The 24,517-nt window shown below is 49.2% G+C and overlaps 1 protein-coding gene across 5 annotated transcripts in view; it reads right to left on the bottom strand.

Annotated features, from left to right (window-relative positions):
- Positions 1-734: 734 nt before the first annotated feature.
- Positions 735-24,517, bottom strand: part of YAE1 (YAE1 maturation factor of ABCE1) — a 284,754-nt gene continuing 260,971 nt past the window's right edge. For all 5 annotated transcript variants that reach the window (XM_069613289.1, XM_069613287.1, XM_069613291.1 and 2 more), the window contains one exon: positions 735-1,277. In XM_069613289.1, the coding sequence (XP_069469390.1) occupies positions 845-1,277 (433 nt within the window). In that variant the 3' untranslated portion in view covers positions 735-844. The remainder of the gene's footprint in view (positions 1,278-24,517) is intronic.

Here is a 24,517-nt window from a genome sequence, read left to right on the forward strand (position 1 = left end):
GCTACTAGGAAAAATAATGCATGGAACTTGTTATCCCCCACTATCCCTAGTTTTTGCCTTATAGTGTTGAGAGCCTATTTGACAAATGATGAATTTCTTTGTTTGATGTTGCCTCCACCTCTTGGCTCCATGCCAAAGAATCTGAGGACATTGAAGCATGAGGGATCATGGCTTCCTGTACACGCAAGATAGGGATACAATGACAGGTATGCCCCTGTCAACGCCCCCTTTTTTTTAACTTCAATAAAAAAGATGTAACACTCTGCACCAACCACTAGATGGAGGCCTATGCAAAGCATGTGAATTCAAGCAGATTCACTAGCCTCAGAAATAACACAAAAAAAGGTAGTGTACACAGAAATAAATAATAAACTACATAGAGTACACAGTGACAAATGTCAAGACTATGCCCGTAAAATTAGTTTCAGTGCAAAAACGAAATGGGAACATTGTGTTAACAAAATACCTTGCTAAATTCAGATAGTGAACTCATGACTGGCACATACACTGCATGTTCATATAATCTGATAAGAAGCAATCTTCACTGTTATGCTGTTCAAATTACCAAATGAGACATGCTTGTCACCAAAAAAGTAATGCTTACCTCAACTTCAATTGCCCCAGCAGCAAGGTCAAATATTCTCACTATGCTTGCTCCAAATATTGAGTTAGCAAACCAACCCAAGTGCTCCTTTTTCAAGGCGTACAGCTTAAATGAGTACACAATAAATCAATCCCAATAAGGACAATGCTTTATTTGGCAGCTCAACCATCACTGTATAGGATTAAGAAAACGCACAACGTAACTCCCATTTTCACTAAACTAAAAATATGAAGAAATAGTCTATTGCTTTACTAGATTCTCTAAAACCTTCACAAGTTCGTCTGACATGTTCATACTCTTAGCTACAGAAATTGTCCGTTGAACAAGCTGATTTAATTGTGCAGAATTTTTGCTCTCTTGAGATTTTCTGCAAAATCCTGGATCCGAAAAGGTCGCCCCATTATTGTGCTTGCAACATTCGCCATCAGAACGAGCACCACTTTCACAGAACCTTCCCTCTTTTGAGTCTAAATGCTCCAGAGATTTGACATTCTGGTTCAGGCTTATGTCCTGAATGGAATCTGCCAACTCTCCTGGATGAGGTTGATGTGATGCTGTGGACAGAATCCTTGAGGTATTCTCTTCATATTGGCCAACTGCCTCTAGAAGCTTTTCGATTTCATTTGTCAAATAGGAGCCATACGCACGAAGCTGACTCCAACACTTTAAAGCCCTTAAGAGAAAAAAAGAATAGTTAAACCACAGTTTTGTTAATGGGTGTACTTAAGTCCTTTCATCAATATATGCGTATATAATTTATATGTAAATAGATTCAACAAATGTATGCAGGAAATAATCTTATTTGGTATGACAATGCGCCAAATGATAATACAACCTTGGAAACAATAGCGAGCCGTACATTTATTTTGAGAAATGTGACATTCTGCTTAGACCCAGAGTTTTAGGAGTAGTTCCTATTTTGAAGAAGCCAACTTTGATAAAATGTTCACACTGTAGCTAACCACTTGATTTCTATAGCTATAGTTTGCTGCAAACAAGCAACTGCTACAGTTACAAGATTACAATGATGTTCTTGATCCAGCAACGTTTTGCTTTTGGTTGCTGCATGAAACTTCAATAGGCACAGCAGCAGTTTTGAATGAACTGTTCAGCATTAACTGCAATGGGACCCATGCATTCTTTGCACAACTTAATTTACAGACCGACTTTGGTATCCTTGACTGAATGCACAATTTAGACAGAGTGAACTCTGTCTGTGTGTAAAAACATTCCCTGATCTGGTTTTACTCATTTCTTTGTGATCTACCCCTGCAAGAATTGCAGGGCCCATTTAATATTTGCTGTGCTACTAACTAGAGTTGCTACTGATCTTCCCTTGTCATATTTTTCCTATTTATATGCGGTGCACATCTGAGCCACCGCAAAGCTTGAGGAAATGATCTAAATATTGATACTGATGATCGTTTAGAATATCAAATTGTCTCAGGGGAAGAAAAGTTCTCCCACTAGACAACCGACTTGAAATGAAAAATTGGTTGAACCGCTAAGAACTTTAACATAACTGTTAAAATTTTATTTCAGTTCAAAAGCTCAAGGCATCCATAAAGTTGCAACTCAAATGACCAGGGGAGCAGAATAACCAGGTTACTCACCATAGTGACCACCTTACTCCTAGTCCATAGTCCCCTTTCCTCCACACAAAAAATGTGTCCTTCCTCTCTTTCTGCGCAGGGCCCGGCACGCGACCGTAACCCTGCCCACCTTGGCTCCGCCCCACGCATCGCCCATCAGTCCTTTTCTATCGCCAGGTCAGAGACCTATTAGCAATAACAGAGGAACCTTATTAGAGGGGACGCGGGCGGGCGTATGGAGGAAAGGGGACTATGGACTAGGAGTAAGGTGGTCACTAGGGTGAGTAACCTGGTTATACTCCTACATCCTGTCCCCTTTGCTCCATACTTCTGGGAGATTCCAAAGCACTCCTAACTGGAACTACGTGCGGATGGAAATACCCCTTATGGAAAAAAGGTTCTTCAGCACATCCTGACCAAACTGAGCATCAGCTCTCGAGCTCATGTCAAGACAATAATGCTTACAAAAAGCGGATGGGGAGGCCCAAGTAGCTGCCCTAGCGATGGACTCCCAGGGGACATACTTCTGAAAAACAACCGCAGCTGCCTTGCCCCGCACCAGGTGGCCATGAATATCCTTAGGAGGTTTCAGCCCTTGGACGGTGAAAGACTCCATAATGCAGGCAGCGATCCACCGAGAAATGGTCGCCTTAAACACCTGCTTACCTTGAGGGTTACCAAAAGTCACAAAAAGTTGAGAAGAACTAAGCTCGGAAGTCCTGTCAAGGTAGAACTTAAGAGCCCTTCAAGACAGTGCAGAACCTTTTCTGCCGCCGAGGTAGGGTTTGGAAAAAAGACCAGCAGGGAGATCGACTGATTCAGACGGAATTCAGTTACCACCTTCAGTAGAAAGGCAGGGTTTGTGCGTAGGACCACCTTGCCCTTCTGAAAGACCAAGAAGGGATGCTCCACTGACAAGGCCTGGAGCTCACTCACCCGCCTTGCCGAGGTAACGGCGACCAGAAAGGACACTTTCCATGATAGGTACTTGAGGTCCACCGTGGCCATGGGTTCAAAAGGCTTATGGCACAGCGCCATCAGGACTACATTTAGGTCCCACGCCGGGTGTGGACTGCGAACTGTAGCGTAGCGGCGTGTCAAGCCTGCAAAATGCCTCAGAGTAGGAACATTGGTCTGTAGAAAGATAAGCGGAGACCGCTGAAAGGTAAGTTCTGCAGGACAGAACGTGAACACCCGACTCTGCTAGGGAGGACACGAAGGACAGCACAGTGTCAATCTTTGCCACCCTTGGGTCCAACTGCTTTACCAAACACCAATGACAGAACCTGAGCCATTTACTCCTGTATTGCGATCTGGTCGAGGGTTTCCTGGCTGCCTGGATAACACGCATGTTATCGGTAGACAAGTTAAGATGCTCTAAAGACCTGAACTCATGCACCATGCCGCCAAGCTGAGCGATTGTGGGGAGGGGAGCTATATCTGCTGTTCTCCTTGATAAAGAAGATCGGGGGTCACTAGTAACCTGATCGGCGGATACACCGACAGGTGTTTAAGTTCTGAGAACCAAAACCTGGCCGGCCACCAGGGGGTTATGAGTAGAAGGCAGCAGTTCACCTAGTTCTTCAGTTTCCAAATTGCTCGATGGATTAGAGGCAGAGGCGGGAAGGCATAAACTCTCATGTTGTGCCATGGAATCTCGAGAGCATCCCCCAGAGAGGAGGCTCCCAGCCCCCCTTTGGAAGCATACCAAGGAAGCTTCCTGTTCACCGCCGTAACGAAGAGATCCACCTCCGGTGTGCCCCAACGCAAGAAGATCCTTGAGAGGACCTCTGCCTTCAACTCCCACTCGTAGCTGACCACTGTCCGCCGGCTGAGGGCATCTGCTGTTACATTCAGCTGGCCCAGGATGTGCACTGCAAGCAGCCAGACACCATGAAGCACGGCCCACTCCCAAATCTGGATGGACAGGTCCACGAGGGGGGGGGGGGACTTTGTTCCCCCTTGCTTGTTGATGTAATACATCGACACCACATTGTCCGTGCGTATGCGGACCAACTTGTTGGCAATGACCGGTCTGAACGCCCTGAGCGCTAGAAAGATCGCCAGAAGCTCCAAATGATTTATGTGCAGGAGCTTGTCCTGAGGCGACCAGAGGTCCGAGACTTGTAAAAGATCTAACGTCGCACCCCACCCCAGGAGGGAGGAGTCCATCGTGATTTTCACCATAGGAGCTGGGTCCTGAAACCCCACACCCACCGACAGGTTGCTGAGAGATGACCACCATTCCAGGTCCACTCTCATGGAATCCGCAATTATCAGCTTGGAATCCGGGTCCAAAGCCTGACACCAGGAACTCTGAAGTGCCACCTGGGTCTGTCTCATCTTGAGACGAGCAAGAGGAAGAGCCAGCACACACGAGGCCATGACGCCCAGAAGCCTCTGGAACAACCAGGCCGACATGCTCTCCGACTGCGCAAACATCTGACACGTGGCTAACAGATCTGCCATTCTGTCCCCGGTCAGGTACACTCTGCAGTCGATCGTGTTCCAGCGAAAACCCAGGAAAATCAGGTCCTGCGAGACAGTCATGCAAGATTTCCGCCAGTTCACCAACAGCCCAAGATGGAACAGGAGCTGAAGGAGAGACTGGAGATTGCCCGCTGCTGCCAGCGGACAAGGGCTACGTAAGAGCCAGTTGCCCAAATATGGATACACATGGATACCCTGGAGACGAAGATGGGCCGCAATCACCGACATCCTCTTTGTGAAGACACGCGGCGCCCAGCTGAGGCCAAAAGGAAGCACTCGAAACTGGAAGTGCTCCTCTCCCAAAGAGAAGCGGAGATATCTCCTGTGTGGGTTCCAAATCAGGATATGCATGTACGCATCCTGAAGATCCACCACACTGAGCCAATCGCCCATCTGCAAGGAGGACCGTATCTGGCTGGGCGTGATCATCTTGAATTTCTCTTGGGGTAGGGAAAGATTGAACTGGGAAAGATCTAGGATGGTGCGCAGGCCAGCCTGGTTGTGTTTGGGCACCGTAAACAGCCGGGAGTAGAAGCCCTCCCCTCGCTCCCCAAGGGGAACGGGTTCCACAACTCTGAGGCCCAGAAGTTTCTGAACTTCGGCTTTGAGGGAGGGCGAGCCTAACAGCTGAAAAGGAGGGTTGAGAGGTGGGGTAGGGGCTAGAGGTAAGCAGAAGCCCGCCCGAGTGACTGACAAGACCCATCTGTCTTCTGTGATGGTCTGCCACGCCTCCCAAAGAGACGCAATGCGTCCTCCCACCGGAGTCTTGTGTGAGCGCGGAAAACCCTCATTTAGTAGGTTTATCGGTGGCGTTGCCACCTGAACCTGAGGAGCGGGAGAAAAACCACGTCCGTTGTTGCCTACGGCGGTTGTTCACCGCAGGGGTATCTACTCTGAGATTTACGGTCGAGGAAGCCCCTAAAGCCAGAGGAAGGTCGACTTTGCGACACCGGTATCTGGGTTTTGAAAGGAGTCTTAACCAGGACCGACAAGGACTTAGCTGTCTGAGTGCTATCTTTCGTCTTGGTGAGCTCTACATCTGTTGTAGAATGAAAGAGCTCCTTCCCATCAAACGGAAGGTCCAACACCTTGTCCTGCACTTCTTTTGAGAATTTAGTTGCATGCAACCACGCCCTCCGTGAGGTATCAACCCCCAGCATAAGGCCCCGAGGTGTCTACGTGATGAGCGCAAGCCTCCAGGAGATCCTGGCCCAAGACCCTGGCGTCTGATAGGCCCCCTTTAAAGTCTTCCAGCTTCTCGACCGGGATAAACTCCTCAAACTCAGACAGACCTTTCCACATCCGCATATTAGCTCCTACTAATACCAATTCGGCGTCGGCCTGCCTGAGCTGTAACGCTGAGTTGGCAAAGATTTTCCTCCCATGGGAGTCAAGGAGCTTGTCCTACTTTCCCAGAACCTGAGTAGCCGTCGTGGAAGAGGATGCTGCAGGCCTGGATTGCAAAGTGGCTGCAGCCACCACTGTGGAGGAGGGGGGGGGGGCGGACAAGACGACAGGGCCACCTCTTCCGACGAATGCAGCCTGTATTTCACGTCAATCTGCTTATTAACAAAAAGTCCAGAGTGTGGCTTTTGCCAGACCCTGCGGACCTCGGCCAGAACGTCGTCCTGCAAGAACAGGCCGGTACGCTCCAAAGGAGACAGGGTGAAGGCCCCAGAAAGCACACCCTCCTGCGTAGTGAGTGCCTCGGGCACCGGAACATCTAAGAAGCACATCATGTCCAACCCGGTCATGAAAAGCTCTAATAGAGCGGGGCAGGTCCTAGTTGTCCTGATCGCCCAGCACTTCATCCGACAGGTCAGGATCCTGCTGAACCGTGTCGGGCGCTGCCTTGTCCACAGGGGACAATGGGGGGCAAAGGCGGAAGAATCGGGGGAGGCATCGCAGGCAAAATGAGGCGCCGGCGGAACCACCGGAGGAACGGGTGGAGCCGGAGGCACGGGTGGACATATCTCCCTGAAAAGCCCTTTAAAATATTCCCTCATGGGGTCAGTACGCATTAACGTTTGAAAGGTACCAAAAAAGGCCTCCTCTGGAGACTGCTTCGGAACCTGAGGAGGCCTCTCACGAGGTGGACAAATCCAGGGACGTAACGGGGAAGGGTGCCACACAGGCCCCTCCACTGACATATCCACATAAATCAAAGGTGCCGACCCCGCAGGCAACGAAACATTGTGCGGAAGAGGCATCCGGGCATTCCAGTCATAAACTGGCCGATAAGGATGCACACAAGGGACTCTATGTTCACCCAAGGAACCCAGCCCTACACCTGAGGCCGATGGAGTAGTTTTAGGGGTAGCACCCAAAATGGCCACCACAGTCGTGGTGGGGACGGACGCCATTTTGTCATCATCTGAGGGGAACTGCGGCATGTGAGGAAGTGGTCCGCGATGGATCAGGGGTCATAACTTTATCCTCAACATAAGGAGGCCTGGAATGTTTCTGCAACATTCCAACCGCCAAATCAGCCTTCCCAGGAAGGACCTCAGCCTTGCCGGTAAAAGAAGAGCTTTCCTTCTTTGCCCCCTCAACAGATCTGGTGTCGCCACAAGAGCGGGAACGGTGAGAAACAGCCTTAACCGGTAAAGGCCTTGCCAGGCCTCTCCGAAATGTTGGTAACTTTAGCCTCTCAAAGAGGGACCTCGGACCCACGTCCGGTGACAGCCTTATACGCGTGGGCCCCGAACATCCGTTCGGTAACAGCAGGCCCCACCAAGGCCTCGGGCCGCACCCCGGTCTTATTTTTGAGGGAAGCCGACAGAGGCCTCAGCGCGAGCTCCGGTATCCCACGATTCAGTAGAACTGGGTCTACAAACAGCCCACACAGGAGAGGCCTCGGAGCGTGCTCCAGTATCCACAGGCCCCTTACGGAGACCCTCAAAGAAAACTCTGGTACAATTATTAGGCCCAACTGGCACCTCAGGGCAAACCCCGGTGGCAGAGCGGACAACGCCCCTCCTGGCCCGAGAGGAACCTGGAAAGATATCCCTTGGCCGGGGTGCTCTGAAAAGTAAAGAACTTACCGGCCGTTTCTTCTCGTCGATGAATGCCTGAAAATGTGAAGGAGTTCTTTTACGCTCACTTGGTATCCACAGGGACGCCACCCAGCCGGGTTACTCGCTGGTATGCTTCTCAGTTTTGCCAAGATGTGGTCTGCGGGGAAGGTTCTGCCTTGTGGTAGTGTTAGGCGTGCTCTCCGTCCTGCCTTCTTTGCAGGGGCGCGTTGTCTTTCGTGGGCGTGTGCGGACCAGTTACTTCACCGACGCCGGCCCGTTTGATATCGTTCAGGTAGGTTTTATTGCTGTTCTTTAGTATTGTTGCTATCCTGCCTGCCTCTCTTGTTTAATAATGTCTCTTTTTCTCCCTTAGGTATGCGAAGCTTCAGCGCGGCGAACTGGCTTGGTTGAGCCCCGCTGGTAAATGATGGCGCTTTAAGAGCGCTATGATGCGGTAAGTAAGCGCTATGCGCAGCGCTGCGATGGCTTGCCTTTGCTAACCTGTTTTGTCTCATTTCCCTGCAGGTCACGGTGTTCTTCAGCGCTTGTGTAATTTTCCGGAGTGGTGCCAGCCGAGAGGCGACCAGCCAGGTAAGCCTTTTGAGCAGTTCGTAATTTGCAATGTCTGTTCTGCTTTCTTAATGTTGCCTCTATCTTCCTCTTTCAGGTCGTGCAGTCCGGGAGGCGTGCAGATCCAAGGAAAGCTAAGGTAACTAAAGATGAAGACTGCAGGTGCTGCTGCTAATGATGTTCCTTTTGTCTCCATGCAGGTTCTGTTTCTCCGAGGTTTGGGAGTAAAGCTGGACACGGTGAGCGTCAGGTTGCAAGCTGCAAAGTAACGCGAAGCGTGTTGTCTTGCTCGGGTGTGGTTTAAATAGCCCCAACAAAATAGTCCAGGTAGTCCCTAGGCTACCACACCCAAAACACTAGACCGCATAGCTTGGTTCCAAGAAACCAAACTATGTGGATGCCTCTGAAGTGGGAGAATGGGAGAAAAAGCTCCCCCCAATCTCCTCGCGACCATGGCCTAGAGGATCGCGGCCCAGACACCCGCCACAAGATGAATTAGTCTATCTACCAGATGACCAAATACCCTGGTTCAAGAACATAAGGATATGCCCACCAGCCTGCCCTACTCAAGCCGACACCTGCGGGCATTGGATGAACTCGACTAAGACCTCAACAACAAGCACTCACATCGTTAGAGATGCCATGACGACCTAGCCAACTGCCAAGAACACACGTGCCACCATGCACACTGGTCACTCACGCACCAACCCACACGAAGAATATATTCAGTGCTATGACGTAGGTGACGGATACACCCACTGACGCGCATCTTTATTATTTTTCACATAGGTCTTTCCGTAATGCAGAAACGCATAAAGCACTCGCGTATACGCTTGCTGACGCTTCTCCCACCCCTCGCATCGTGATGAGAATATAACGAAGACGTAATACTGCCTACGAAGCCATGTCACACCGCGACCCAGGTGCCGTGCATTACACAACCCCACCCTTGAACCAGGCCCAAGTGGGCCGCAAGCAAGAACCGCCTTGAACACTGAATGAGCGAGAGTACAAGTGCTGATCCCGCAGAATGAGCCCAGCGAGAGCTCACAGCCAAGGGGGCGATGTTGCAACTCGTATGCTACCAGCCAGCACCAAGGTCACACCTGTAAGCAAAGCCAAGCACACAGAAGCAAAATACAACTTTAAATGTGCAGAATTCTGCCCGAGCCACGGTCTCTCCACATGTGACCAAGCCAACCTGACAAGGTGCCAGACCCACGAGAGAGAAGTCGCCTGGGTCCCACATCTGGGACACAGGTTGCAACAATGAAATGACCCGATGGACACCTACAGCGATGGGAATGGTCTGCTCTCAAGCCTATGAGCAAATCCGCACATTGTCTGCGTGAACACATTGTTGCTAGTGACAGGTACACCGCGAGCTGGGACCAACGATGGTCCCAGACTGGGGGGCTCGCGGTGGACCAATCAGAACATGGGGGCACTCATCACTGATGCCACTAACATTAGCCAATCATCAGGGGTCTTCGTGTAACAATTTTCAACTATCTAATAGAAGGGACAACCCAAGTATACCACCTAACTCATCCTCAACCACTAATATTGTTCTCTATGTATGCTATACTAACCCTACCACTTGAGGAACCAATCTGGAGTGGCAATAGGTTTTTCGCTAACTTTCCCAGGTGACGCAAGTAGCGCGTCATACTGAAGCAAAAAGGGCCTGCAAGCCCCATGAATTTTGAGAGTCTGGACGGACGCGTAAGATCCTAGACCCATCCCTGCTGTTTAATAAACAGCAGAACCGCCTTGCTTCTTGTGTGTGTCTCATACTCATTTTTGGGGAACACGGGAGGAGTTGGGGCCTCCCAGCCCGGAGGTCCGCGGACGGCTCAGCCGACCCCGGGATAATCACCCCGACACCTCCATGTTGGCTGACAACACAATAAAGTAGTTCCCAAGCACAGCACATTGTTTTTCATGATGTATGAGCCTGGCGCCAGGACTGGCCCCAAGAGGGTTTTGGAAGAGGATGGTAGGCTCTAGAGGCCCGAGTCCTGACTCCACCTGGCCAATGGGTTTCCCAGGGGGGGTTTTGGGTGAGGGTCGTGACAAGTTCGTCGGAACGCCTCCTCCCACCGCTCCAACCGATGTTGAAGTACCCGGACCGAAAGGGAGTCGCAGTAAAAACAGGAGTCCCAACGGTGATCCGGACCCAAGCACTCTAAGCAAAGAGGATGGGGATCCGTCCTCGCAAAACGACAGTGACACGATGAACAGTCTGGAAAGTCTAGTTTGAACGACAGACAGACTAGTACACGATCGCTAGCGAGAGCCAGAGAGGAAAAAAGGGAAGAAAATCTTCTGAGGATGCAAGTGCGTCCAGTCCTGAACGAGCAGGGAAAAGGACTGATGGGCGATGCGTGGGGCAGAGCCAAGGTGGGCGGGGTTACAGCCACGTGCCGGGCCCCGCGCAGAAAGAGAGGAAGGACACAATTTTGAAAAACATTTTTTGGATGCTTTTTACAAAGTTCTCCGGTCCCGTCCCACAGGAGGGAGAGATGTCCCATAAGTATGGAGGAAAGGGGACGGGACGTAGGAGTAAAGAGACAAACCACCACCCAACTTTTACGACTTTTAAACTTGTCACCTTTTAGGGAACATTTGGAATGGAATCAGATCTAGCTGGCATACAAAAGCCTTTAAGGCTTGAATGTCAAAGCCCTACTTTTCTCCACTGGTCTTCCTCCAGTCTCCCCCCTTTTATTTTTTAAGAGAGAAGACTAAAACAGTTCTCTTCAATGTGCCAAATCAATTTATAATGATCTATCCTCAGAAATGGTTATCAATGACTTAACACTTTCCCTTCTGGCAAACCTTAAAAACAGGACTGCTCATCTAGTTGTAGAAATAATGGTGCTTTATTATGCAACTTCTAGAACCTAGCACTATATCCAAAGTAGAATATAACACAACTTGCAATGCTACAGCGCATGAAGAAAGAGTATTGACAGTACTGTTATCTTCATGATGTTAAACTATATTTGATGGTTTTGAAAGGTGGATTATCAGCTATGGAACTGATGTTTTACATTGATCCACAAATCATACAGCACAGGATGAGAAGTGTGTATTTTGTTATCAGTCAATCCAAACAGGGATTTTGAGGTTAGGAGAGTACTTTAAGCCCCAGTCAACTTATCTTCTTAAATTAAATATGCTCACTGCTGTGCTTAATGCCTCATTTGAGTCAGCTCACAATCCTAGTTCCTGTAAGCACACCCTCATCCTTGCTCTTCTTAAAAAAATAAACTAATCTGGACTCCTCCACACTCTCATTTCTGTTCTATTTTCCTCACTTTCCCTATGAAATTGCTGGAAGTTCTGGTTACACCTCTTCTTTGTGCCTTTCTTGAGGATTCTGGATGCCTCGACCCCTTCCAATCCAGATTCCGGCCCGGCCAGGGAACTGAATAGGTCCTGGTGGTGGTTGTTGATTGGCTCAGATTGTCGATCAGGTTGGCACTGCCGCCCTGATCCTGCTTGATCTGTCTGCCGCTTTCAACACCGTCGATCATGAAATTCTGCTGGAGCGACTGTCCGCTGACGCTTTCTCGGGCGGGCTTTTGAATGGATTCCTTCTTTTCTTACTGGCTGCACCGAGTCTCTTTCCTTACCTCCATTTATCTCTGCTGTGGAACCCCTCACTTGTGCTGTCCCTCAAGGTTCTGCTCCTTCTCGCCTTCTTTTTAATCCATATATCCAGCCTCTTGTGAAGATGATTCACTCTTGGGTTCCGGTGCTTCTCTTATGCGGACGACACACAGATTCTGGTGAGGCTTGATCGATCTCTCCCACCATGCTTCGGCTGAAAGTTGCCGCTCTTGCCTTCTTGCAATCTACCTGTGGATGGGCAGAAATTGGCTTTGCCTTAACAGCGTTGAAACAGAGTTACTAGTAGTTGGCTCTTGCCTTATACTTGCTGCTAGTTACTACTTCGTATTTGAATCAGTCCATATGGCATATTTTTAATATTAGCAACTTTCAACCTGGTGCCTTTTAAATAATTGAATTGGAATTGTTTTTTTAACCTCTTTTAGCACCTTTGAAGTATTTGTTGTTGCCTTTTTACCATAGTAAGCTCTTTACAACGCGCAATTTGAATAAGAACCTTTGCGCAGGTTCTGCACGCACGGTGCCGCCCTGAACTACAACTCCCAGCAGTACTGTAGTTCGCTGGACCTTGCACCTCAGGCGCGAACGTAAGAAGCCGGTTTGTGCCGGTTCGTGTTCGGTGAGTGATTTGGTTTGCTTGTTTCCTTGTAACCTCTTCCCTTGCTATCCATTAGCCATTCTTTACATTTCCATCTATTCTGGAATGTATGTATAAAAGCACGGATCACTGCAGCTTAGTCTCATCCATTCAAAGGAATCGTTGAGCCGGTCTCAGATTACAGGCCAATGAAAATCTCACAGAACGTCACAAACACGGCAATGATATTTGAACCCCAGGAAATTAGTGTTCCTGCTCTTATGTAGGAATCATTAAGCTTTGGAGATGAAGAGTCAAGGGTGAGCATAACAGTGAGTCAGTCCACCCAAAGCCCCCAACATAGCTTGCAGAAAACGAACAGTGCCACTACCCTGCCTTTGGGCAATGACAGCACTACACTTATATGCGGACTGCTTAATACTCGCTCTTTGGTATTGCATGCTATAGAAATCTCAGATTGCATTATGCTTCATGATTTTGATCTCCTCGTTCTTACATAGAAATGGCTTCAGGCGTCAGCTCAGCATGCAGCCTCATTAGCTACACCAGAGGGATATAGGTGCCTTCATGTCGACTGGAAAACTGGCTGAGGCAGTGGATTGGCCATGATTTTTACACAGAATCCTGACTTATATCTCCACACATCCCTATATAGACTCATGCGAGGCAATGATACTCAAACTAAATATTGATCCTTCTCATTCACTTAGTGTGCCGATTATATACAGACCACCAAGGAACACTCCCCTTTTTGAGGAGTAACTGCTGGCCTTTATAGGTGGCACATCGAAGTATATCTCAGCTCTTATTATATTAGGAGACTTTAATCTGTGGGCAAAACACGCACAGGATTCGAGCTATCACTCCTACACGCCCCCTCTTTGGGTTTTGATCAGGTTGTAAACAACCCTACCCACAGTGCAGGAAACATACTTGACTGGCTACTATCTAAACCAACCATTAGCCCTACACCACATTGATAAATGTCCCTGGTCTGATCACTCGTTGCTTCATTTCAATTTCTCATTAGCATTTGGTAGTACCTCTAAACAAACAAGTGCACTAAGCACAGCTCGTAATCTAAAGAATATCACCCCAAAAGCTTTTGAATTTGCAATAAAGCCATTACTGCCATCATTAGCTAGCAAACTACCTTTAGAGGATTTTATAATCTCCTTTAGACTAGCTACTAATAAAGCTTTTGATTACCTCACCCGTCTTCGTCCAATTAAATCTAAGAAACAAAAGGGGACACACGCTACAGTTCACCTCAGAAATACTGTTAGCCAAACGGAACAAGAGAAAAGCTGAGTGCAAATGTAGAATTTACATCCACCAATTTCTACACTTGCAGCTTATAAACAATCTGTTAAAATGTCCAAAAGTGCCATATTTGAAGCAAAACGTTACACCCTCAATGTCAGGGTAGAGGGGGATCCACCGAAGTCTAAAGAACTCTTTCCAGTTCTTCAGGAACTAAAAGCTCAATTATTGAGCCTTCATTTAACATAGATAACTGGTGCCAGAGCATTCTAGACAGTTTCTGTCAGAAAACACTACAACACCAAGTACACATTCAAAACGGATTGAGACACCTCTTTGACAATGACTGACATTATAAACCTGGAAGACCCCACTCAAAGCACCAATCGTTTCTCCTTCTGAGAGATTTCAGAACAAGAGGTACTACAAGTCATAGACAAGATGAAGCCAACATCTTGCAAGGGTGACATTTTCCCCTCCACTTTTTATAAGGATTTTGCACCAATATTGAGCCCCTGGATCACAGAGTCGATCAATCGCTCTTGTATGGAGGCCTCTGTGCCCAAAGCCATTAAGTAAGCATGGATAACACCTTTATTAAAAAAGGATATCGTCGAACCACTGCCTCCTGAAAACTACCATCCTATAACAAATGTGAAACAAAGGGGGGTCTGGGAATCTCTCCACCAGCACGAACACAGCCCAATTACCTGTTCTTGGGTGATTAACCCCTGGGAGAGACTCTACCAAGTCTTTAGCTCACTGTCCCTTTCACAGAGAAGAACTTTCCCCGCATATCAGCCTTTGTCCTGCCCGGGGGCAGTCCAGCGCCGAAATGCTAGGCAATTCTCCTCTGAACAGGAGTACCATCAGTAACCCCATACACGTGTTTCAGCCTTGTTGGGCATCATCAGTGAGGTGAAACTGTTGCCTCTCTAAGAACATTGAGCAAGGGGTCCACGTCTGGATCGGCCTGTTAACTTAGGGTGAAACCCAAAGTTAATTTATGCAAAACAAAGGGGGGTCTGGGAATCTCTCTACCAGCACGAACACAAAGCACAAAGACTTGGTTGAGACTCTCCCAGGGGCCATCCACCCAAGAACAAGTCAATGGGCTGTGTTTGTGCTGGTAGAGATTTTCCCAGACCCCCCCCTTGTTTTGCATAAATTAACTTTGGGTCCAACCCTAAGTTACCAGGGCGATCCAGACGTGGACCCCTTGCTCACTGTTCTTAGAGGCGCAGCTTCACCTCACTTATTATGCCCAACAAGGCTGAAACACGTGTATGGGATTGCTGTGGTATTCTTGTTCAGAGGAGAATTGCCTAGCATTTTGGTGCTGGATTGCCCCTGGGCAGGACAAAGACTGATATGTGGGGACATTTCTTCTCTGTGAAAAGAACAGTGAGCTAAAGTCTTGGTTGAGACTCTCCCAGGGGCCATCCACCCAAGAACAAGTCAATTGGCTGTGTTCGTGCTGGTAGAGAGTTTCCCAGGCACCCCCTTGGTTTTCTATAACAAATGTGCCCTTTATTCTAAAAATGATTGATAAGGTGGCTTACTCCCAGTTTCAATCTTTTGTAGAGACGCATGATATCTGGCAAAAGGGCAATCAGGCTTCCGAGAAAATCACAGGACAGAGACTACGTTGTTAGATTTGAAGACAAATATCACAGATCATTGAGGAGGGAAATGTTGCCCTACTGCTTCTGTTGGACTTTTAGTCAGCATTTGATCTGGTCGATTATGGTCTACTGGCAGATACATTAAAACATGTAGGCAGATGCTCCCCTTTGGCAATATCCTGGCTTAAATTCTTCCTAGGAGCCAGAATAGCCAAGTGAGCATCTCAATCACAGAAGATAACCTATAACCTGCAGTGTCCCTCAGGGATCATGCTTATCCCCTTTGCTGTTTAACATTTATGTTAAATGCTTGTGAGATCTTCTGCAATTCCTGGGTGAAAAATTTGCCAACTACGCAGATGATACCCAGAGAGTTTTTAAGCTATCAGGGATCTATGAGGAGGATGTAGCCAATGTCAACATGGTGTTTGGGGCCATCCAAAAATGGAAGACCCTAAACTCTCTGGCACTTACTGATAAAAAGACCGGGCTACTCATCGTAAGATCATATAGATTAAAGAATTTAGACCCACAATATAAAACTTTTGAGGGGGATTGGGTCCTCCGACATATTCCATATCTATGACAGTAATCACCACAGCTGTGCTGGTTCGGAAAATTTTCGGCATATGCGTCCTGCGTCGATACGCTGTCCTCAAGGACCTCCGTTGAGCCGTCACCGGATGTTATAAGTAGGACGCACAACGCCCGTAGCCTCAGTTCTGTTTTTTCCGCGAATGTGTTCGCTTCGGAGATCTCGGTGCGCCTTGTTCTTCTGTTCTTCGAACCTGTTCGTTGTGAAGATTTACCATGATGTCTTCGTCTTCTTCCACCCCGCGGCCGGGTTTTAAGAAGTGTCGGGACTGTGGGTCCAAGATGTCGTTGACGGACTCGCACAACGCCTGCCTCTGGTGCCTCGGGGAGGACCATGACACGGATGACTGTGTAGACTGCCAGTCGCTTACATCGAAGGCCTTGCGGGAGCGTAAGAAGAAGCTTTCTGTACGTAAGGTGGCCCAGCCCCAGAAGTCGAGGTCCACGGGGCTTTCTACCGACTATTCGAGTGGCAACTCTCCGGATCGACGGCGTAAGTACGGGTGGTCTTGGTCCAGGAGTAGGTCCCGCCATTCCTCTGCCTCTTCGAGGCACTCATGGAAGCGCCGTCATCAGTCGCATTCCCCGTCCTCGTCCGAGGACTCCGCCCTTCGGCGGGTTGCTTGTCCCAACTGTTAAGGGCACTACACAGGATTCTGCTTAGGGACCACTACACACAATTAAGACTATAGGTGGCAATACAAGTTTACCTTTGGTACAAACCTGTACTACTAAGTTATAGTGGTAGCAGTATCAGAGCAGCCAGGCTTACTTCAAGAGTATATGAGCAGTAGCAGAGATTACACAAAGGGACCACAATTACTGTGACTCAAGTAAACACTGACTCAAGGTTTCAGGTAAAAAATAGAAGTACATTTATTTTTAAACCATCAGTTATAAACACAACACCTCTATTAAACTTTAAACAAAACCACACGTTAAATATACTACAACTAACCAATCCACTTTGTACAGTATGTCTCAAGTTAAGTACCCTGTGTTTGAATGAACCGGTGTTATGAACAATACACGATAACGCAGATACGGTTGCAATCAATCACTTTTTGACAGTTCGGTCTACTCAATAAATGCGCATCTGTAACATGAAATGCTACCGGGACAAAAGCACACTTAGCACCTGAGATACCCAGAGGGAGTTGGAGGCAAAACTCACAGGCAATATTTAGGTTAGGCAGACAGTATCGAGAAACACTCAGAAACAGGAGTTCAAAAGTCAAAGCGTCAGAGCCAGGTTTAAGTGACACCGGAGACCTGTGCCGAAGATCACACCGTTAGACAGTTCACGATTCAGCGTAGCCCAAAAGTACTTGGATATTGACAATGTTCGGAAGCAAAAGTTATAAGAAGGAGGGAAGACAAGGACGAGCCTTGAGGATGAAGAAAAGGGGTTCACCCAGTTTCCTCGAGTAGAGCACAGGACCATATGCCAACGATGCAGCTGGCGTCCTGGCAATTGTTCCTGTTGGTTTCCCGCAGACCCACGATTCCTGGAGCTTCGTTGTGAAGGAGGATGTCTGAAGGGGGTCTGCACCACACAGGGATGAAGCCGGCAGCAGCGACAACGAAAAAGGTGTGCTCCTTAAAAACAAGAGGCTCAGCAGGTGGCTATCCGGACCACTACAGCAGTGTGCAACGATTTCGATCACGGCAGAGATCTCTGGCTGAAGATGAGCTGGTTATCCCCACCAGGCTCAAGGGGAAGAAGACTCCGGACTGGATCTCCTCTTAGTCGTTGAAGGGAAGATAGCTCAGGACTGCAGCAGCAGCTGTCGTTCTCTCCGCTTCTCTTCGGTTCCTTGTAGTTCCAGAGGCGACCGACTTCTAGCCCAAGAGAGTGACTGACTTTTGCACAAAACCCCCATTCACACAGCCTGGCTGTCAATCACGCAGCAGGGGGGGGGGGTTGTCCAGCCGGGACAACCACCTCAGCCAATCATGGCAAAGTGCGACTTGGGTTTCCTAGGATACCCTGTGCAGGAGGTGACTACACCCCTTCCCCACATTGTCTACCTAGACACCCAGGCGCCAAGAGGAGGACTTCTCTGCAGAAGCCCGCCAAAAGACAGTGAACAAAGAAGGCAAACCTAGTTTGCCGCGCAAAGTAAAACACAAGAAGGACTTTAACAAAAAGAAATGGCGAATAAACCCAACCGGATCCAAAAGAAAGACTATTTGGTCAAGCGGATTTATGTTGGAGGTTAATATAATAGCCAAGAACAGTACCACGTTTATCTAATATAATCGTGATAGAAAAGTAAGGGTAGATACCACTGCCACAAGCCAAGTCTAAATGTTAAGAGCGAAACAATGCTCAGGGAGGTACAGACTGAAAGAAAAGGGATACAGATTAGCCCTTTCCAGTACTCCATGTAAGATGGGGTGTACTGGGACTGTGGTAAAAATGACTATGTAAAGTAAATGGCAACTTTACCTTTCTCTGGGGGACAGTAGTCAGCCCCAGCGAAATGGAGTCAGAGGGAAGTCTTTAAGACAACCCTGGGTTACTGCACTAAAGATGCTGTGTAACCCGTACAGGAACAGGGGCACCTGGAATGGTGTGCTCCAGTGCCCAAGATCACACAATGAGTAAAAACACATAGGCAAAAACACATGCAAGTGTGGAAAAAGGATGTACACTCTTACCAGGTGGAAAAAATAAACTCCAGAAATCCAGCAAAGCTGCTGGGGGAACTCACTAGGTGAGGGAAATTAGCCCTAGAAGGAGAATTCTCCCCAACACCAACAAGCATTCCGCTCCTGCCGAATGGGATTAATTTCGGCAGGAGATGGTGATTTTTCAGTCGCAGGAGTCCGTTCCGTCCGCGCCGTCGAAAGACACCGGCCGTGACCATGCTAGAGACACCACTCGCACGCCTTCGGGCTCAAGTGGTCGTCACGACCACCGGGCGCCTTCTAGGTTCCGGTCGGACAAGGATGGTCGCTCTAGACATGCCCGTTCCAGGTTCCGGTCCTGGAGACCGTCGGAGCCTGTGAGGTCTTCGAAGAAGACATCGGCGCTTTCGGGGCTGAGGGACTCTCGAGGCTCTGCCTCAGAGGAAGCCGTCGACACCATCGGCATCCAGGATGTCGAAGGACACGCTCGGGGCTCCACCCTCGAGGACTGTGTCGAAGCCGTCGGCGCAACGCTCAACGTCGATTCCATCTACGCCCTCGATGCCTTTAGAGGCTGCTTTGTCGGAGGTACCCCGTGGCACGGTGGAACCCCCTAGAAAGGCTCTGGCCAAGGCTAAAAATGTCTGTTCCTTTTTCTGTGCCCTCATTCCAGCCTCTGGATTATATTTCTGAGGTGGATGAAGGGTCTGAGGAAGGTATGGTTCCTGATGTACCCGACGAGATTTTGTCTGTTCATAGCCAGATTGAAGACCTGCATCAGTCGTTGCACGACGCCAGTGGTCTGGACACCTCTCCAGAGGTGGAGTTCTGTAGGCCTGAGCCTGGTACCCAGGCCGAGTCCTCGTACCGACGCCTTATGTTGAGGGTAACAGAATACTTGGGGTGGTCTGCGCCACCAGTGGATTTTCTGCAGGATGACCTGACGGATATCCACGACCAAGGTCCACCAACTGACCCCGTACTGCCATTCCATGTTGCTTTGCAAAGAAGGGTGGCATCGGCTTGGACTGCCCCGAAGAGTCTCCCGGCAGTGAGCAAGTCTTTGCCGCAAAAAGAAACGCCCAGCAGTAGCGACCCCTGCTACTTGACCACGCACCCTACTCCGGAGAGTTTGGTGGTGCAGGCGGCTACGGCCCCAGCAAAGCAGGCATCATACCCTACCATCCCTCCTGATGGGGACGACAAGCGTTTTGATGGCTGGGCAAAGAAAGTGTTTTCTTGAGGGGGTATGGCTTTACAGGCAGCCAACTCCGTGTGTGCCTTGTCATGTTTCATGCACGCTCTGTGGAACTGTATTTCAATAGCGGCTGAACATATTCCTGAAGGGGAGCAACGGATGGTTTTCTTGCTATTGTGCAGGATGGCAAGGATGCCATGTGTGAGTCAGTTCAGTCGGGTCTGGACATGGCAGATTGTGTCAGCCGGTCCATGGCGGCGAGCACCGTAATACGCAGGTTTGCGTGGTTGCAGAAGTCAGGGTTTGCTCCCGATGTGCAAGCCCGGCTCCTCAACATGCCCTTTGATGGTGAACATCTTTTCAGCAGCAAGGCTGACGAGAGCCTTGAGAGGTTGCAGACCTCCAAGCTGCAGCGAAGTCGTTGAGCCCTGCAGTTTGCCAAACTCTGCCTTTTTGTCCTAGGGACAGCAATGGAGGGGAGGTTCCTTTCGATATTACTCATCCTTTAGTAAATCGAGAGGAGCTGCAAGTCAAATGGGCCACCGTCTGAGTACCAGAGGTGTAAAACGGGGTACTCGAGGTGCCAAGGCTGCTCGGACAGTTGCCTCTTTGCCCTCAGACACTGCCGCAGCCGCTTCAGCTCAGTCATGAGGCCATGTCCCATGGTTCGCCAGTTTGGGGGGGGAAGGGTGGCGCAGCATCTTGTAGAATGCCGTGCCATTACTTCAGATGTGTGGGTTCTGGAGATCATAGCCCACGGCTGTCTTCCTTTCCAGCAGAGGCCTCACGAAAATCCATCAGGGACTCTCTCTTTGAAGAGTCCGGCTCCGCTCCTTGCGCAGGAAATACAGTCCCTGCTGGACAAAGGTGCTATAGAACTGGTGCCTGTAGCGGAGAGGAACAAGGGATGGTATTCCCCTTATTGTTTGATTTCGAAGAAAGATGGGGGATTGAGACCCATCGTGGAGTTGCGCGGTTTGAACAAGCTCCTCAGGAAGGACAAGTTCAAGATGGTTACTCTTTCTCAAGTCCTCCAGGCCCTTCAACTTCAGGACTGGTTGGTGTCTCGACTTCAAGGACGCTTACTTTCATGTGCCGATCCATCCCAAGCACAAGAAGTACCTGAGGTTTGTGGTTGGTGACTCGCACTTTGTTTCGGGTCCTGCCGTTCGGATTGACCTCCGCCCGAGGGTCTTCACCATGCTCATGGTGGTGGTGCCAATGTATCTCAGAAAAGGTGGGATTCACATCTACCCCTACCTGGACGATTGGTTGATCAGGGCACGGTCTCCAGAGCAAGTCCTGGAACATCTGTCCGTCACCTGCCACTCCCTTCACAAGCTAGGCTTCTCCCTCAACTTAAAGAAGTCCCACTTGACACCTACCTAGCGGCTCCAGTACATCGGAGCAGTGCTCGACACATCCCTGGGGCAGTGTTTCCTTCCCCAGGTGAGGGCTCATCACATTCAGCAGATGGTGCACAAGTTTCAACATGCCCAGAGTCTCCTGGCGTTCGAGTTCTTGAGGTTGCTCGGCTTCATGGCAACCTGTATTCTTCTGGTGCCAGAGGCCAGGTTGCGGATGAGATCTCTGCAATGGGCTCTCAAGATGCAGTGGTCAGTGTCCTCCGGCAGGATGTCAGACCCCATTCAGGTGCCGCTCTCGATCGCCCAGGACCTTCTGTGGTGGGCCGTCGAAGGCAATCTGATGAGCGGGGCTCCATTTTGGCTGCCCTGGCCGCAGGTGACGATAGTGACGGACGCATCCCTCACGGGATGGGGAGCTCATGCCAACGAGTTGACAGTCAGCAGTCGTTGGTCTCCGTCGGAGTCCAGACTCCATATCAATCTGTTGGAGCTGAGGGCCGTCAGGCTTGCCCTGAAGGCTTTTCTGCCGACTGTGCGAGGGACGAATGTCCTGATTCTGACGGACAACAGAGTGGCCATGCACTACCTCAACAAAAAGGGGGGGGCAGGGTCACTTCCTCTGTGCAGGGAGGCGATGCAGCTCTGGTTCTGGGCCATCCAGCAGGAAGTTTCGATGTCGGCCGTTCATCTGGCCGGAGACGAAAATGAGACGGACGCTCTGAGCAGGCAGAGCGCAATCTCTTACGAGTGGGAGCTGGCTCAGGAGATTCTCCTGGAGATCTTCGCCCTTTGGGGACCCCTCAAGTGGATCTCTTCGCCTCCAGTGTCAACCGGATGTGCGAAAGGTAGTGCTTGCGGGAATTTCCTCCAAGAGGAGCCTTAGGAGACGCGTTCGTGGTGGAGTGGTCCTTCTTTCTGCTGTACACGTTTCCTACAGTCCCCATCATCCCGCAAGTGCTGCGGAGGTTAGGTTGCCGGATTATCCTCATTGCACCGGCATGGGGCCGGAGGACGTGGTACCCGGACCTTCTCGACTTGTCCATCTGCCCTCCACGTCGTCTTCCCTACCGAGAGGATCTGCTCTCATGGGAGGGGGGTCAGGTTCTCCATCCAGAGGTCAGATCCCTCAACCTTCACGCTTGGCTTCTAAAAGGTTGAGGTATAAGGATTGGGACCTCCCTGCAGACATGATGGAGGTGTTGCTTTCGGCCAGACGGCTGGCAACAAAGTCCCTGTACCGTTGCTGTTGGAGAAAGTTCTGCGACTGGTGCAGGGTTAAGACTGTGGATCCTTTTTCATGTGACATTCCTGTGGTTCTGTCTTTTTTGCTTTCGTTAGCCCACAAGGGCCTGCAAGTGGGTACCATTAAAGGTTACCTGCGGCGCTCTCCATATTTAAGTGCTAGTCTAAGGAGTTTTCTTATTTCAAAATTCCTTTAATTTCTCAGTTTCTCAAAGGGCTCATGCCTGGTTGGGATTTGAACCTTGTTCTAAAATTCCTAATGGGTGCTCCATTTGAGCCTTTACATTCTTGTCCTTTGAGACCGTTAAACCTTAAAACTGTATTTTTAGTTGTGGTCACTTCTGCTCGCAGAGTGAGTGAGTGAGTTGCAGGCACTTTCAGTTAAGCCACCCTTCACTGCGTTTCATAAGGACAGGGTTGTCCTTAGAGTTCGTCCTTCCTTTCTTCCGAAAGTTGTGTCGGAATTTCATCGAAGCCAGAAAGGTTATTCTTCCAGCATTTTATCCTCCTCCACATCCTGGTAAGGAAGAGGAGAGGCTCCATAGGCTGGATCCTAGGAGTGCTTTAAGCTTCTACATTTTTCACGCGTGTCCCGGGTCAGAGTGGACGATCAGCTCTTTATTGGTTACGCTGGAAGGCGTTTGGGACAAGCGGTTACTAAGCAGACTTTGTCTAGATGGATTCTCTTAGAAATTTCTGAATGTTACCACTTGGCGGGTAAGGACCCTCCGGTAGGCTTCTGGGCCCATTCTACCAAGGGTATGGCTGCCTCTACTGCCCTGCAGAGGGGTGTTCCTATTCGTAACATCTGTGAAGCAGCCACACGGGCTTCGGTCCATACTTTTGTAAGACACTACTCCCTAGATTCTATCCATGGGCAGGATCTTGCCTTTGGCAAGGCGGTCCTTTACTCTGCAATTTGATTGGGCATTCTAAATTTCTATATTCTAAATTCTTTTTCCCTCCTGCATACGTTGGTACTGCTTTGGGAGTCCGTCATAGATATGGAATACGTCGGAGGACCCAATCCCCTCGAAGAACAAGTTACTCTCTTACCTGGTAATGTTCTTTCGATGGGATGGTCAGACGACGTATTCCATATCGCTCCCTCCCTACCTGCCCCGCTACAGAATTTCTTATTCGATTGCAGCTTACGTTTCCGCAAGGCTTTCTGTGGTCATACTGGCAGTAGTTTGGTGCCACACATTCTGGGGAAAAAACTACAACTGAGGCTACGGGCGTTGTGCGTCCTACTTAAAACATCCGGTGACGTCGGCTCGACGAAGGCCCTCGAGGACAGCGTATCGACATCGACGCAGGAGCCGAAAATTTTCCGAAGCAGCACAGCTGTGGTGATTACCTGTCATAGATATGGAATAAGTCGTCTGACCATCCCATCGAAAGAACGTTACCAGGTAAGAGAGTAACTTGTTCTGTGATTAACGGAAATCTGATCCCAGTGTCCGACTCAGTGAAGACGCTGGGTGTCTTTTTTTGATTCCCACCTTTCCTTTTAAAAACACGCATCCCACCTAAAATCATTATGTTCCTACTACATACATTTTCTGTGACAAATCCACCCCTTTCTATCCGAACCACACAAGGCCCTGATTGCGGCGGCTATAGTCTATACAAAGTTAGACTATTGCAATAGCCTTCTTCTTGGAACATTGAAAGGAAATATCAGGAAACTTCAAGTACTGCAAAATGATGCAGTCCAAGCTGTCTGCGGTCTTGGTCGCCAAACTCACATTTCAGAATATCGTAGGAAGCTGCATTGGCTCTCGATAGAACAGCGTATAAACTTCAAAGGGACTAGCATCAGGCTACCTTGATTCGAGAGTCAAAAAAGTTAGCCCTCAACGGACATTGCGTTCAAACAACAAGATGCTCCTGGTGCAACCTTTTGCTCCGGCTGTTTGGAACCTGCTTCTTTTAGGCATCAAGTTATGTGCCTGCCACTACCCAATATTTCAGGAAACGCCTTAAAACATTCCTTTTCGATATATAGCTGAATTAACAATATTGAATCGTCATCCTGGAATGTCTTGGCATCCAGTCTCTTAAAGTGGCACATGCAGCTT

The sequence above is a fragment of the Ambystoma mexicanum genome, chromosome 5p (genome assembly GCF_040938575.1).
Source record: "Ambystoma mexicanum isolate Mex_15411 chromosome 5p, UKY_AmexF1_1, whole genome shotgun sequence".
In the NCBI taxonomy this organism is placed as follows: domain Eukaryota; kingdom Metazoa; phylum Chordata; class Amphibia; order Caudata; family Ambystomatidae; genus Ambystoma; species Ambystoma mexicanum.